The sequence below is a fragment of the Perna viridis genome, chromosome 3, assembly GCF_037379345.1.
Source record: "Perna viridis isolate PV_CMFRI_1.1 ecotype Kerala chromosome 3, ASM3737934v1, whole genome shotgun sequence".
NCBI lineage: Eukaryota > Metazoa > Mollusca > Bivalvia > Mytilida > Mytilidae > Perna > Perna viridis.
Window position 1 is genome coordinate 39,251,438 of NC_142447.1, and position 13,182 is coordinate 39,264,619.

Here is a 13,182-nt window from a genome sequence, read left to right on the forward strand (position 1 = left end):
AATGTATTGAAACTATCCTTTATGCAGGTTTATTACATTCTTCAGGTTACTTGAACATTGATATGCTCTTCATAAATAATATAGTCATAATTTTATTGGATTGATATCCTATATAATCGTGAAAACAAAATGCATTTCCAAATTTGGTTAAAATTTACCATAAATGTAAAAAAAAACAAAAACAGCTACACTAAATTAATTAGTTGGCAAATCCATCTTAAAAGTCTTACCTACAGTGGAGTGCTACTTTTTTAGGTGGTCAAAACCACTTGCTAAATACCAAACTTTACTTGAAAAAAAACTGGTTTACTAGGTCTCATTATCAAATTGATATTCCTATAGACTTCGATAGCGAAGTGCATACTTTTAGGATTTAAAAAAATGTACATTGATTAGGAAAAAACATTCTCTTATGTGGCATTTCTAAGGACATTTAAAAAAATATTTCCCGCTAAAAAGTAGGGTGAGTCCACTAAGATCGGACAGAAAAGTAGTCTTGAACTATAAATGGCCATTTTCTCTACTTTTTAATGTTGTAATGTTAAATTTTCTAAACAAAAAGTTTGTCATCTTATATTGTGAAGTTTCTCTATTTTATAATTCATTGTTCATATATTTTGACAAAACATTAGTTTGTAAAGAGGAAAAAAGAAAACGCACTATTTTTATTGCACTCTCTATGTTTTGACGTACATCCGCTCAGGGATATGCAATACGATACTGGTACATAAAGTTACATTAAACGTAATTATGGAATGATGACAAATGACACCTGATGCTAGCTTCTGCTGTCTATAAATTTCTTGTTAAAGTATATGCTGTATAACTACTGAATCTGATCTGATCTGCAATCACAACGCCAAGAATTATTTAAATATTGCACTTAATGTCAATTGCAAATATATATACAAAGCTTTATTTCATTAAAAGCCTGAATTTTTCAACCATTTACGTTACATCAATGTATGAAAACACTTTATAATGGAGATAGTATACGTATCTTAAAATTATGTTCACAATAAGCAAGTTTTTTGTATTCGGAACAACTGCATTAAAAAGTAATATATGCAATTTTTCGTAAAGGAAAATTACATTATATGGAAGTCGAATATCAGTTAGTTTTATTTGCTATCCTTTTGAAATGTTGTTAAATTTCAGTAAAGAAAGGATGCATTTGGATCGTTATGGTGTATCCATCTGCACCATGAAAACTGATTTATTCAACGGGTCATAGTTTTCCTTTCCTCGTTTGTCTATTCCGGACTTGACTTTTTATGAGCAACTCGGCGGGTGTTTCTAGAAAAGCAGAGGACGCTTACCCTACCGGTGCACCTGGTCCATGCTCCCAATTTTAAGTGGAGTCCGAGTTGCTCATTTGCTTTTATTACTCTGTATGTATGATTTTAGTTACTTTATGTTCTTTGTTGTGTATGTCTGTTTTACATGTCTGGTCTTTGTCCCTGGATTACATTCTTTTGATTACCGCTATAACCTTGGTTCCCTTGATTACTCTTTGAAATTTGTTTAGCATGACAATGAAACATGTCATAATATAAACACAACCCCAGATTTGAATATTTACGGCATCTTTTATGGATACTCTAAAACCTTAAGGAATTTCCCCAAGTCAAAATCTAGAATGCACAAATATACATACATTGTCTTAATATTTTCACTATTTTAACAGATTATGGACTGAAACGCTTGTATACAATACACACTTCTCAATATATTATTCCTTTCGTCCGAAATGTATCAGAAAAATCACAATTAATCCTCATACATTTTGTAGGGGAAAATGCATTATGAAGTATGCAACATATGAAAACTTTCCGGAACGGTTCAGTTTATTATGTATTAAAGTAACAAATATGTTGTCGTTTATATGTGTATATGTATGCATCACCGAATTTGACTTTGGGAGAATCTGAAATGGATATCTAATGATTAACAATGACGCTGCGAACTTTTATTTCAGTTTTTCGCCAGGCATCAGTTAGGCTGCCTGTTAAAGGTCAAATCGAGTAGAGTAGGTCGAATTCTTCTGCAATTGAAAGGAGACAATATGCCATTAAATGTAACTGGAGTATTCACCTCATTTCATAAATGAGAAAATTCATCATAGCAGACATTATCTGGCTTACCCAAATCATTGATTCCTCACAATTGATGAGGCTTCTCATGTTGGTTCGCAATATTCATCTTCAATGTTAACAAAAAAAAACACATTTTTTTTATATAGTTTCAAGCACTTTAACATTATTACTATGGGCTACTACGTGATGAACTTAAAAAAAAAATTACTTATCAATAGGTATTCAAAATACAAAGTAGCAACATTTATTCGATTACAACTTGTACTTCTTGTTGCTTTTTTCTAATTATAGCGATAAATGAAGTTGTAAAACTTCTATGTGGTGCACATCAAAACCTTTAAGCATATTAACTACACTTTAATAGTACTAATTTGCCTGCGGAAGTTTGTAATTGTGATTGATATATACTAAGAATTTAATACCTTGAAATTTAAGAAATATTATTTATGGAACAACCTAAAGGTAAGACCTCTATATAGATTATGAATTAGGCATTTTTATTCTAATATCTATAATATTAACAGTTTAATGTGTATTTTTCACAGAATGAAATTTGTATACTTAACGTAATAACAGTTGAAGACGTTTATTTTATGTGTACGTGTTTGAATTTATATTTTCCATAGGGTTGGTTGGATGGTATCAGTTACCATTGATATTTTGCTATACTTGTGGCAAATGTTTTACAAATTATGTTGGTCTATCAATTTATATTAGTCAAAAACGATTGTTTCCTTGGAATTACTGTTATACATCTGTGTCTGTAAAGCCAAAATTAAATCAACGTAATTCAATTTCAGATCATTCAAACGGTTCTATGTTTGTTATTATGTACAACACAGTTACGAGTCGTATATTAGTCGGGATGTACGTGTGAAAACTTTATTTTATACTATTAAACGAATGTAGACTTAATGAGTACAAGAAAAAAATCAAAGTGATTGTGTTCAAAAATATATTAATCTTCTGCATATCTTTCAAACTTTGTTAGCATTTCCTTGAAATTATTTTCATGCCTTTTTTCTATTATGACAATACAAGCATTTTCTTCTCTATTTGCTCTATATTTTCTGTATAGAATGCGATGACGTAAATAAAAAGAAATTAAGAGTAATACTATTAGACTTGAAAAAAGAATAGTAGACAAACCCTAATTACAGTTTCGATTTACAGATGTACCATGCTGCTGCTCGCAGCGATGGATTCTTGGTTACATAGCGTTCATAGGCGTTGCCGTTATGTATGCAGTGCGAGTAAATTTGAGTGTAGCTATAGTTTGTATGGTGAAAATGCCAAACATGTCACTTACTGGTGGGTCAACAGTCAATAGTACATGTGAAGAATCAGCTGAAGATGTTATGGCATTCAACGAGGTAATAATATTATACAGAACTAAACAGTTATTTTAAGACAAGTGTATTGTACATAAAATAATACTATTAAATTTACTCCACGTTTGTCGTTATTACATATGTATTTTGAGCCACCCTAAATTAAAATTTTTTTTCATAGCAAGAAAAAACATCGGTTAGCCGAACTCTTTTTTGATATATGATAGTACATGTATACCCTGAAGAACAAAAAAAAACAAACGTTTGACAAATCAACTTCATTCAGTTTGCTCAATTGACTCAAGCCTGTTCTTAATAACCGTTTGGTTTCCTTAATCTTAGGTTTGTTGGATACTTAAACAATTGGAAATCAGTACGATATATAAAATTTATAAATATGTATACGTTTCGACATTTATGATAATGATGCACTTAAACCTACTTAAGAGTACACCAGGTAAAAAGGTTGTGATTTAGTAAGGCAAAACGTAACATCACTTTCAATGTACCAAGATTACAGTAAATTATAAAGATAGTTGCATCATGATTGGTTGCGTCAAAGTAGTGTTCTGTGATTCCATTTTAAAATAAAAAGTTTTTAAATTTCTATTTCCTTGTTCAGATCGTACATTTCATATATTAAAAAGTTGCGACAAACATAAATAGTAACTATAGGGATATCATTGTAGCAACTTGTAAGTCACTTTTAAAATCCTTCTTGCCCATTTAAGATTTAATGGTATCAATATCACACTGCTTATGGCATAAATTACTTAATGTATAATTAGGCTCAACCTATCTTAAAACGATGTCGATGTTCCTTCTTATAGTTATGCAAGTCAGTTGTAATACTTTAAAAAGTCAAGTGATAGGACACAGTGATAACTGAAGGCAATAATGACTTTGTATGCATATACTATTTGTATATTACAGTTATATTAAACAAGACATACATAACATTTTTTCTCAGAAAACTGCAACTGGTTGAAACGTTTATCATGACCTAGTATTAAAAATCGATGGTAAAGGACCAAACTTTACGACAAACGTGATGACTTTTCATTCAGAAATGTCAACTTTCCTTTCATCTGTAGCAACATCCCTTCAGCACCTGCGTATGGAGTGTCCATATCACGACTCATACCTTATGCCAGAGCTTGCCGAAACTACGCAGACTTTTTGTATCGTGCTTGAACTCTAACAAATAGGCTTCTGGAACAGGGTTATGTTGCTACAAGATTGAAGTCATGTCTACAGAAGTTTTATGGTCGTCATCATGAACTCATGGATCGTTATGGTGTATCCATCTGCACCATGAAAATTCAACGGGTCATAGTTTTGCTTTCCTCGTTTGTCTACCCAGGACTTGCCTTTTTATGAGCAACTCGGTGGGTGTTTCTAGAAAAGCAGAGAACGCTTACCCTACCGGTTCACCTGGTCCGTGCTCCCAGTTTTTAGTGGAGTCCGAGTTGCTCATGTGCTTTTGTTACTTTGTATGTATGATTTTAGTTACTTTATGTTCTTTGTTGTGTATATCTGTTTTTCACGTCTGGTCTTTGTCCCTGGATTACATTCTTTTGATTATCGCATCAAGATATGAGGCTGACATCACAGTGTCTGTAGTATCCTTTATCTTAAGTTCTTTTGGGTAGATGCGATGTATCAAATCCCCGAAATTAGGATTTTTTTAAAAGATAATACGTCATCTATATAGCGGAAACTGAGATTGAAGGATCTAGCCAAACGATAGTCTTTCTTTCTGATCAGATCAGCTATAAAGTCAGGCTCATAAGAGTGAAGGAATAGGTCAGCAAGTAAAGGAGCACAATTTGTTCCCATTGGAATGCCGACTGTTTGTTGAAAAACACGTCCACCATGCGTTTATTGTTGAAAACATTTAACGTTAATTCAACGTTAAAATTTTAAGGTCAATTTAATGTCAACTACCCGATTTTTGTTTAATTAACCTGAAAAGGTACTGTGAATTCAACATTGGATTCACTTTAAATCAAAGTCAATTATATTTGGCTGTTCTATTGTCCTATTCTTTTAACACCCGGACCAGCACGGGGCGCATACTTTGTGTGTATGCTGGTCAGTAGAAGTAAAAAAAGGTGAGAATATGTACCGTTAAAATAGTTTTGTAATCTACAACTTAAGTGAATGAATATTGTTAACATGTGTAAGTATTTGCCTCCTTGTTGTCAGTTATCAGAAAAGGTCAAAGTATGGATTTTAAATATTATTTTTTCGAGTAGAAAAAATCTACGATCATCGTACCATTAGCAAAACGATTTTGAAAGCCATTCTTTCCAAGCTTCGCAATGGTATACGAGTTTAAGATTTCATTTGTCCTGATAATTCACACTAAAACTTTGAAAATTACCTTTTTCACATGTAAAGTAATGGACACGTTAGAAGTGGTTAGTGAGATCATAATCAATAATAATGAGTAGGAATTACTTTACGATAAATGAATTAGTATACAAAAAATATGCTTTGAATATTTCAGCCGACCTATTTTCGTTTTTTTTTTTCAGAATTCAGAATTTGAATGGGACAAAAACACACAATCATCAATTCTAGCATCGTTTTTCTATGGGTATATTATCACCCAGATACTAGGAGGATGGCTGGCTGATAAGTTTGGTGGTAGAAGGGTGTGGGGTGTTTGCGTTGTGATATCATCAATCGTCACGCTTTTATTACCTGTATGTGCTCGAACTAATGTCATATTAGTATATGTTCTGCGTGTTTTATTGGGCTTAGCAACTGTAAGTATATATGGATCTCATAGCTATACTTTTGCGTATCCTATATCATCACGGTCTGTCCTTACTTTGCTAACAAAATGTATTAGAACAATCCTACAGTATATATGTCGACTTTAAATCAATTGATGCTATGTGTTTTCTTCACCTAACATAATTGATGTCCATAACAAAAAATATCGGAGATAATCTACGTTCTCGTGTCATCTTATAAATAAATCTAATAGAAAATACGAATCAAAAACGAATATTTTTGTTAACGTGATTCGTCAGGAAAAAGTTTTATCTATATTTTCAAAGATACGAGGAATTGTTCTACAAGAGTAGAAGTACTTATATTTTGTATAACCATTAAATAACATGTTCTTTTTCACGGCGTGGAATGTTAAAGGGCACACAACTTTGTCTATTTTGCCTTCCTTACAGTGATATAAATAATCGACTTTTTGAAATTGCATAGCACTTGACCTGAAATTAAATGTTCGGTAAAAAAAGCCAAACTGTAAGTTTTTGGTATTTTGATCTTTCAAAGATATATGGCAATTCGTTTTCCCCAGTTCATGTTACTGGCTTATAAGCCTCTTTTTACTAGATATTTTATTAGTAACGAATATCAAATAATTTGAGGTCAAGAGCAACAGCATGTTTAATGGTTTTCCTTTCTCATGACACCTAAAACACTACACAATGACATGTCTTGTCTGCATTGCCTGGCATATACGTCTATAATTATTATTATTTTTTTTTTTGGGAGGGGGGTTGCTAGGCTAAAGTTTCAAACAAAATCATTTACCAATATTTAAAGATAAATAAAGAATCATTAAAGGCCAGTGGGTGATCAGCGTAAGTTCGGCGGGCAGATAAAGTTGCGAAAGGTTATTTGCTATGTTTATTTTCTTCTTTAAGGGAGTGACGTTTCCATGTCTACAGTCTATGTGGGGGCGTTGGGCACCACCTCTAGAAAGAAGTAAACTGGTGACATTAACATTTATGGGTATTAGTTTTTTTTTTTAATCTTTTAAATTTTTTAAAATCTATTTCAATGTAAAAAAGACACATATTGGCCAGCATTCTGTTTGTTTACTACCATAATGCACTATAACATTCAAAATGTATTTACGGCACTATATAAAAAGTTTGGCATAAAGTAGTTTCTTAACCAACGATGCAACGGTGAAGCATAAAGATGAAAGTAATGACCAGATATGGAAAGCAGACATACAACAAAGAAATTTTATTAACTGAAATAATAGATACAAAGTAATAAAAGCAAATGAGCAACTCGGATTCCACGAAAAACTGGGAGCAAGGACTAGGTACACCGGTAGGGTAAGTGTCCTCTGCTTTTCTAGAAATTTACACAATTTGGTCTATATTTTACACTAAGGTTTCTGTGTTATGCGTACATGAACTGCAAAACAGGCAGAGTGAGCACAAACTTTACTAAATATTATGCAATATCCATACGGATTTATTTTATGAGGCCAATCTGATATAAACCAAACATTCCCCTTTGATTTTACAACTTTTTTTAAATGCTTCTCCTGCAGATTTTCTTCTCTTTACAGGCACCACATTTGGAAATGTTTCGACATTTACGGCGTCTGGTTTTCTGTGTCAATATGGTTTTGATAATGGTTGGGGCTCAATTTTTTATATAACAGGTGCATTACTCATCATCGAAGTTTAAGATGAAAGTGGGAAGTACATATTGGACAAAACGTTTGGAAGTCCACAAAAGTATACTTGAATAGTTCGAGTGTATTCATTTTAGCAAGAATGATAAACAGTGAGAATTTTCTTTAAAATCATATATCAACACAGCAGATGAAACAATCATCGATGTTATGCTCACGATTGAATAAAATTTCGTTAAATACAAAGGAGAAAGGCATTTGTAGATCTATTAAAATAGTACGTGACTTTGAATCACATTATAATAATAATAAATGTCTTGTTTGGTACAGATTGTTACATCATTTTAATCAATAAACATGATGCATAAACTTTTAAACTTTAAAATAATAAACGGAAAGTTCATTTGATAATTTGTAGCAATATTTTACGCTCAAGTCGATGAACAGAAGTCAATAAAAAGAGACTTTTTTGTTAATTATATTGAAATTTAGTATCTTGAATTAAATTCAAGATACTCTTAATTATGTTTTAGGTGGACTAGCAGCTGTTTGGGTTATTTTTTGGTTTCTGCTTACTCGAGATACGCCTGCAGAACATCCTTGGATTACCGATGCTGAGAAAGAGTATATTAACAGTGTTATCGAATACGACACATCCAAAAAAGTATATACAACTGCGTAAATCAAGTTTAATTCTTATAACCTCAATTTCTTCAGACTAGTATCACCGATCAATTCATATACAGCTTGATTTGATGTATGTCAAAAACCACTGACAACGTAAGAGTATTTGTGCAACAAGGAGCCTTTCCTCCTATTTTGATCTGTTATATATACTTTTCCTTGTATAATTTGCAGTTTTAAGTTTAGATCTAGAACAACTGTTTTACGTATAGATTTTACATACTATACGCAATTATCAACGTTCTTTTTTTCTTATATGAACCACTTTAGCCTTCTTTTCCCTTGCTGACAGGTGGACAACGTTCCTTGGTTAGAATTTGCGAAATCGCCTGCCTTACTTTCATGTGCGACAGCCCATTTTTGTTACAACTGGTCAAATTATACATTACTGACCAGCTTACCTGCATTTATGAAAGGTGTTTTAAAATTCGATATAAAAAGTGTAAGTAAAAGATTTGTGTATAAGTCTTATGAATAATTAAAAAGTGAATGAATATCCATCAGATATGTGTCTTTCGTTTTAATCAATTGGTATTTATTGTGGAAAACTAAAGAAAAGATATAAGAATCATTAAGAAACGCTATGAGAACATATAAAAATAAATTAATAAACAAATGTGAACAAATCTTGAATTTATAGTAAATGTCATTTTTTTTGCGAGCACTTTATTTGTTCATTTTTTTAGTATGAGAAAAAATTAACGTTTGTTAGCACTTTTATTTAACTCATTTGTGTAACACACATATCACAAAAAAAACTGTTCACTATGTTACTACATAATACTTATGAATAAGCGCTGACAATCGTGAAACCAGATTTATTATAATAAAAGAGAAATAACTGATTCATCATGAATATTGTAAGGATGCATACATGACATAAAGAAGGTACAATTAGATTGCTATAGAAATATGCGTTTATAGTACATAGTATTTTTAGTGTCTTACAGAAATATCTTTACTTTTACAGAATGGCGTCTTAACATCCGTTCCATACTTATGCCAGGCCATAATGTCTTTTGGAGTTGCCCATCTTGCTGATTTCCTACGTAGCAGAAAACATTTATCAACAACAGCGACTAGAAAAATGTTTCAGTCATTCAGTAAATATTTATAATTGATATCTAACTACTGATCATATTAATTACCAATCTAACAAACAACAAAGTAAAACAAAAACAAAAAACAAAAAACAAAACAAAACAAAACAAGAAAAAAAACGCACGAAATCAAACAACACGAAAGAAAAGAGTAATTAGGCAAAAAACGGTTTTGATGTATATTAGAAGATAGATAATAATAAGAATTGTATGAATACAAATCTAAAGATCACATTCGTCACATTCATCACATTACAATAAAGAAGGAACACTTGCTAATGTTTAATTGAAAGGAAAAAATGTAATGACAGCACGCTTCATTTAATGATAACATAAAGAGTTAAACTCCAGGGACTATTCGGAGAAGTGACATCGATTGTTTTATTGCAACAAGTGAGCACAATGCACTCGATACAATTCACAGCCTTGATCACTGACACAGTGCTACTACTGATGCAGCTAATATAGTGTGGTATTTAAATCTTTGTATTTATGAAAACCTATGCTGCAAAAGAGAAAAAAGTATTATACGACTGATATAGTATTTTATTTTCTTTGTCAAATTTAACCTTGGTCATGAAATGCTAAAAATAAGAAAATTTCATTACCGTATTTTGTTTTTGCACCTATTTTATTTTGTTATTCATTGTGTATTACACCAGGTTTTATTGGGGCCGGAGTGTTTATCGTTGCCGCTGGTTTTGTTACTTGTGAAAACCGATCGATAGCTGTAGTTCTTTTAACCATCACAGTAATGTCAATGGGTTTTACTAGATCAGGTCAAGCCGTCAATCACGTTGATTTTGCACCAAAGTAAGCATGTGTCTGTTTCTTTATTTTATTTCAGTGTTATAATTTATTTAATTTTTATGGTCATATTTTAGTTCGTACTTCTTTACTTCTACACAAAGGGTTATTCATCTCATTTCCGTTACTCTGCCTAAACCACTAAATGCACTTTAGTGTAAATTTCACAGAATGTTTTACTTATTCTTATTATGCACTTCTTATTTACGAATTTGATTCAAGTAACTTTTTAGGTCAGAAGGAGCATGTTATGAAATGGGAAATGGTGTATCAAATAAATGATCATTGGTCACATTTCTCTAGCTTCTAGTGTACCTTCCGCTATGAAATCAAGGAATATACCTCATCAGAATAACGTCTTATTCCAACGCGGACATTTCTGATATAAGGTAGCTGCACATGATCGTTTATTCTATAGTTATGTCTTTCCATGATTTCAACATTTTAAAACTTTTATCTTAATGCAAGTGTTTCAGTAATGGCGCTTAACATATGAAAAAAAATGTTGCAATTTGTTATCAAAACTATACCTTAAACTCTACTTCGGTTGTAGATACGCGGGATTAATGTATGGGATTACTAACACGTGCGGAACTCTACCAGGAATGATAGCACCTATCGTAGCAGGGGCATTGACTCCAAACGTAAGTGTCAATACAAATCAAATGAAATGACTGATTTCCGTACGAAATGATAATATAAACACATTTTCAATACAGTATTTAAACTATGTAATCTTGATTTAACAATAAGTATTCTTAAATATTGTCAAAATGTTTTTTATTTCTCTTTGTATTTGCATCTCAGGATACGCAAGAAGAATGGCGGAAAGTTTTCTATGTCTGTGCTGCATTCTCCGCATGCGGATTAATTGTGTTTGCTTGTTTTGCAAGTGGAAAAGTTCAAGAATGGGCCAAGGATAAAGATGAAACAATAACAATAGAAATGAAACATAAAGAAAAAACTACAAACAAGTAAACATTACCGTGGTTAACACTTAGGTACTGGGTGAATATATGAAGACAAATAAGACTTCTTAAACACTGACTTGCATAAAAAAACCTTTTCAAAGCAAGTATGAAGAACTACTCATCAATTCATTGAATCATTCACTCATTTATTACCTGATTCAGTCTTGTGATCGACGATTTCGCTGTTATGTAAATATTGACTCAACTTATCTTATCTTATATAGTGTAATCCTAGCTTATCATGAAAAATGTGTTTCCTGTTTTTTACCTTTTAATATATTTTTTAATTTTAGATAGCCATAAATAGATTGCGGATATCTTTATAGAGACATTAAAATGGAAAAAAGTTTATTTTAGTCCAGAAAAAAATACAGGGCTTATTTGGAATCACCTTAATAAAATGCTGTATTATAGGTTTTAGCAGATATGTTTAAATATTCTGACATGATCGATGATGGATTTTCATAATAAATGTTAGTTCCTGCATTTTTTTATCTTATTATCATCAACTTGAACTTGACGTGTCTTCCCACAAAGTTCAAATCTTGTTTTAAAAGTATATTTTCCCTTTGCTTCGATGGCAGTCGCTGTATTCTGTGTTTTGTTTGTATTTTTTGAAGAGTAATCAAGGGAACCAAGATTCTAGCGGAAAACAAAAGAATGTAATCCAGGGACAAAGACTAGACATAGAAAACAGAAAACTACAACAAAGAACATAAAGTAACTAAAATAATATATACAAAGTAACAAAAGAAAATGAGCAACTCGGACTCCACTAAAAACTGGAAGCATGGACAAGGTGCTTTGGTAGGGTAAGCGTCCTCTGCTGTTGACGAAACATCCGCCGAGTTGCTCATAAAAAGTTAAGTCCTGGGTAGACGAAAGCGAAAGAAGAAAGGAAAAAAAAGTTGAACAATTCAGTTTTTTATGGTGCAGATGGATACACCGTAACGATCCACGCGCGAGTTCATGATGACTACCATGACACTTTTGTAGTGATGACTTCAGTCTTGTAGAAACATAACCCTGTTCCAGATGCCTATTTGAAGGAAGTCTAGCGGGATACAAAACAAAATGTCTGCCTAGTTCCGGCAACCTCTGGCATAACGTATTAGCTGTGATATAAATACTTCATACACAGGTGCTGAAGCGGTGTTGCTACAGATGAAAAGATATTTGACAGTTCAGAATGAAAGTCGTTTGTCATAAAGTTTGGTCAATAATTTTCTTTTACCATCGACATCTAAGTGTAGGTCAATACTTGAGGCTGACTTCACAGTGCCTAGTATCCTTATCTCAAGTTCTTTGGGTTAGATGTATCAAATCCCCGAAACAAGGATTGTTTTAAGATGATACGTCATCTATACAGCAGAAACTGAGATTAAAGAATCTAGCTAAACGTTATTCTTTCTTTCGGAATTAGATCAGCAGTGAAGTCAGCGTCATAAGAGTGAAGGAATAGGTCAGCAAGTAGAGGAGCATAATATTTTCTCATATTAATGCGACCTTTTGTTAAAAAACGCGTCCACCACACTTGACAAATATGATGTTTGAAAACATTTTCTACTTTATATTTAAAAGAATGGAATATCGGGAATAGAAGTTTATAGTGTTGAAAATTCATAGGTTTTAATGCTATTATATCATGATAATAGTCTTGTATTAAGGGTCCCCTGCAGATCTTTCTAAGTAGGATAGCACAGATTTATAGTTTTCCATTGTTTCGTCATTGGAGAATATAGTGGTAGGATAGTATAGGTCTTATCACTGCTAATATTTTCTAAA

The 13,182-nt window shown here is 32.2% G+C and overlaps 1 protein-coding gene across 1 annotated transcript; it reads left to right on the forward strand.

Moving 5' to 3' along the window:
• Positions 1-3,274: 3,274 nt before the first annotated feature.
• Positions 3,275-11,876, forward strand: LOC148622199 (sialin-like). The gene is made up of 10 exons (XM_088571844.1): positions 3,275-3,469; positions 5,968-6,201; positions 7,105-7,192; positions 7,767-7,862; positions 8,369-8,499; positions 8,812-8,961; positions 9,490-9,622; positions 10,282-10,432; positions 10,980-11,070; positions 11,234-11,876. The coding sequence occupies exons 1-10, from the start codon at positions 3,335-3,337 to the stop codon at positions 11,402-11,404; spliced, it is 1,380 nt and encodes a 459-aa protein (XP_088427970.1). The 5' UTR covers positions 3,275-3,334; the 3' UTR covers positions 11,405-11,876.
• Positions 11,877-13,182: the final 1,306 nt, after the last annotated feature.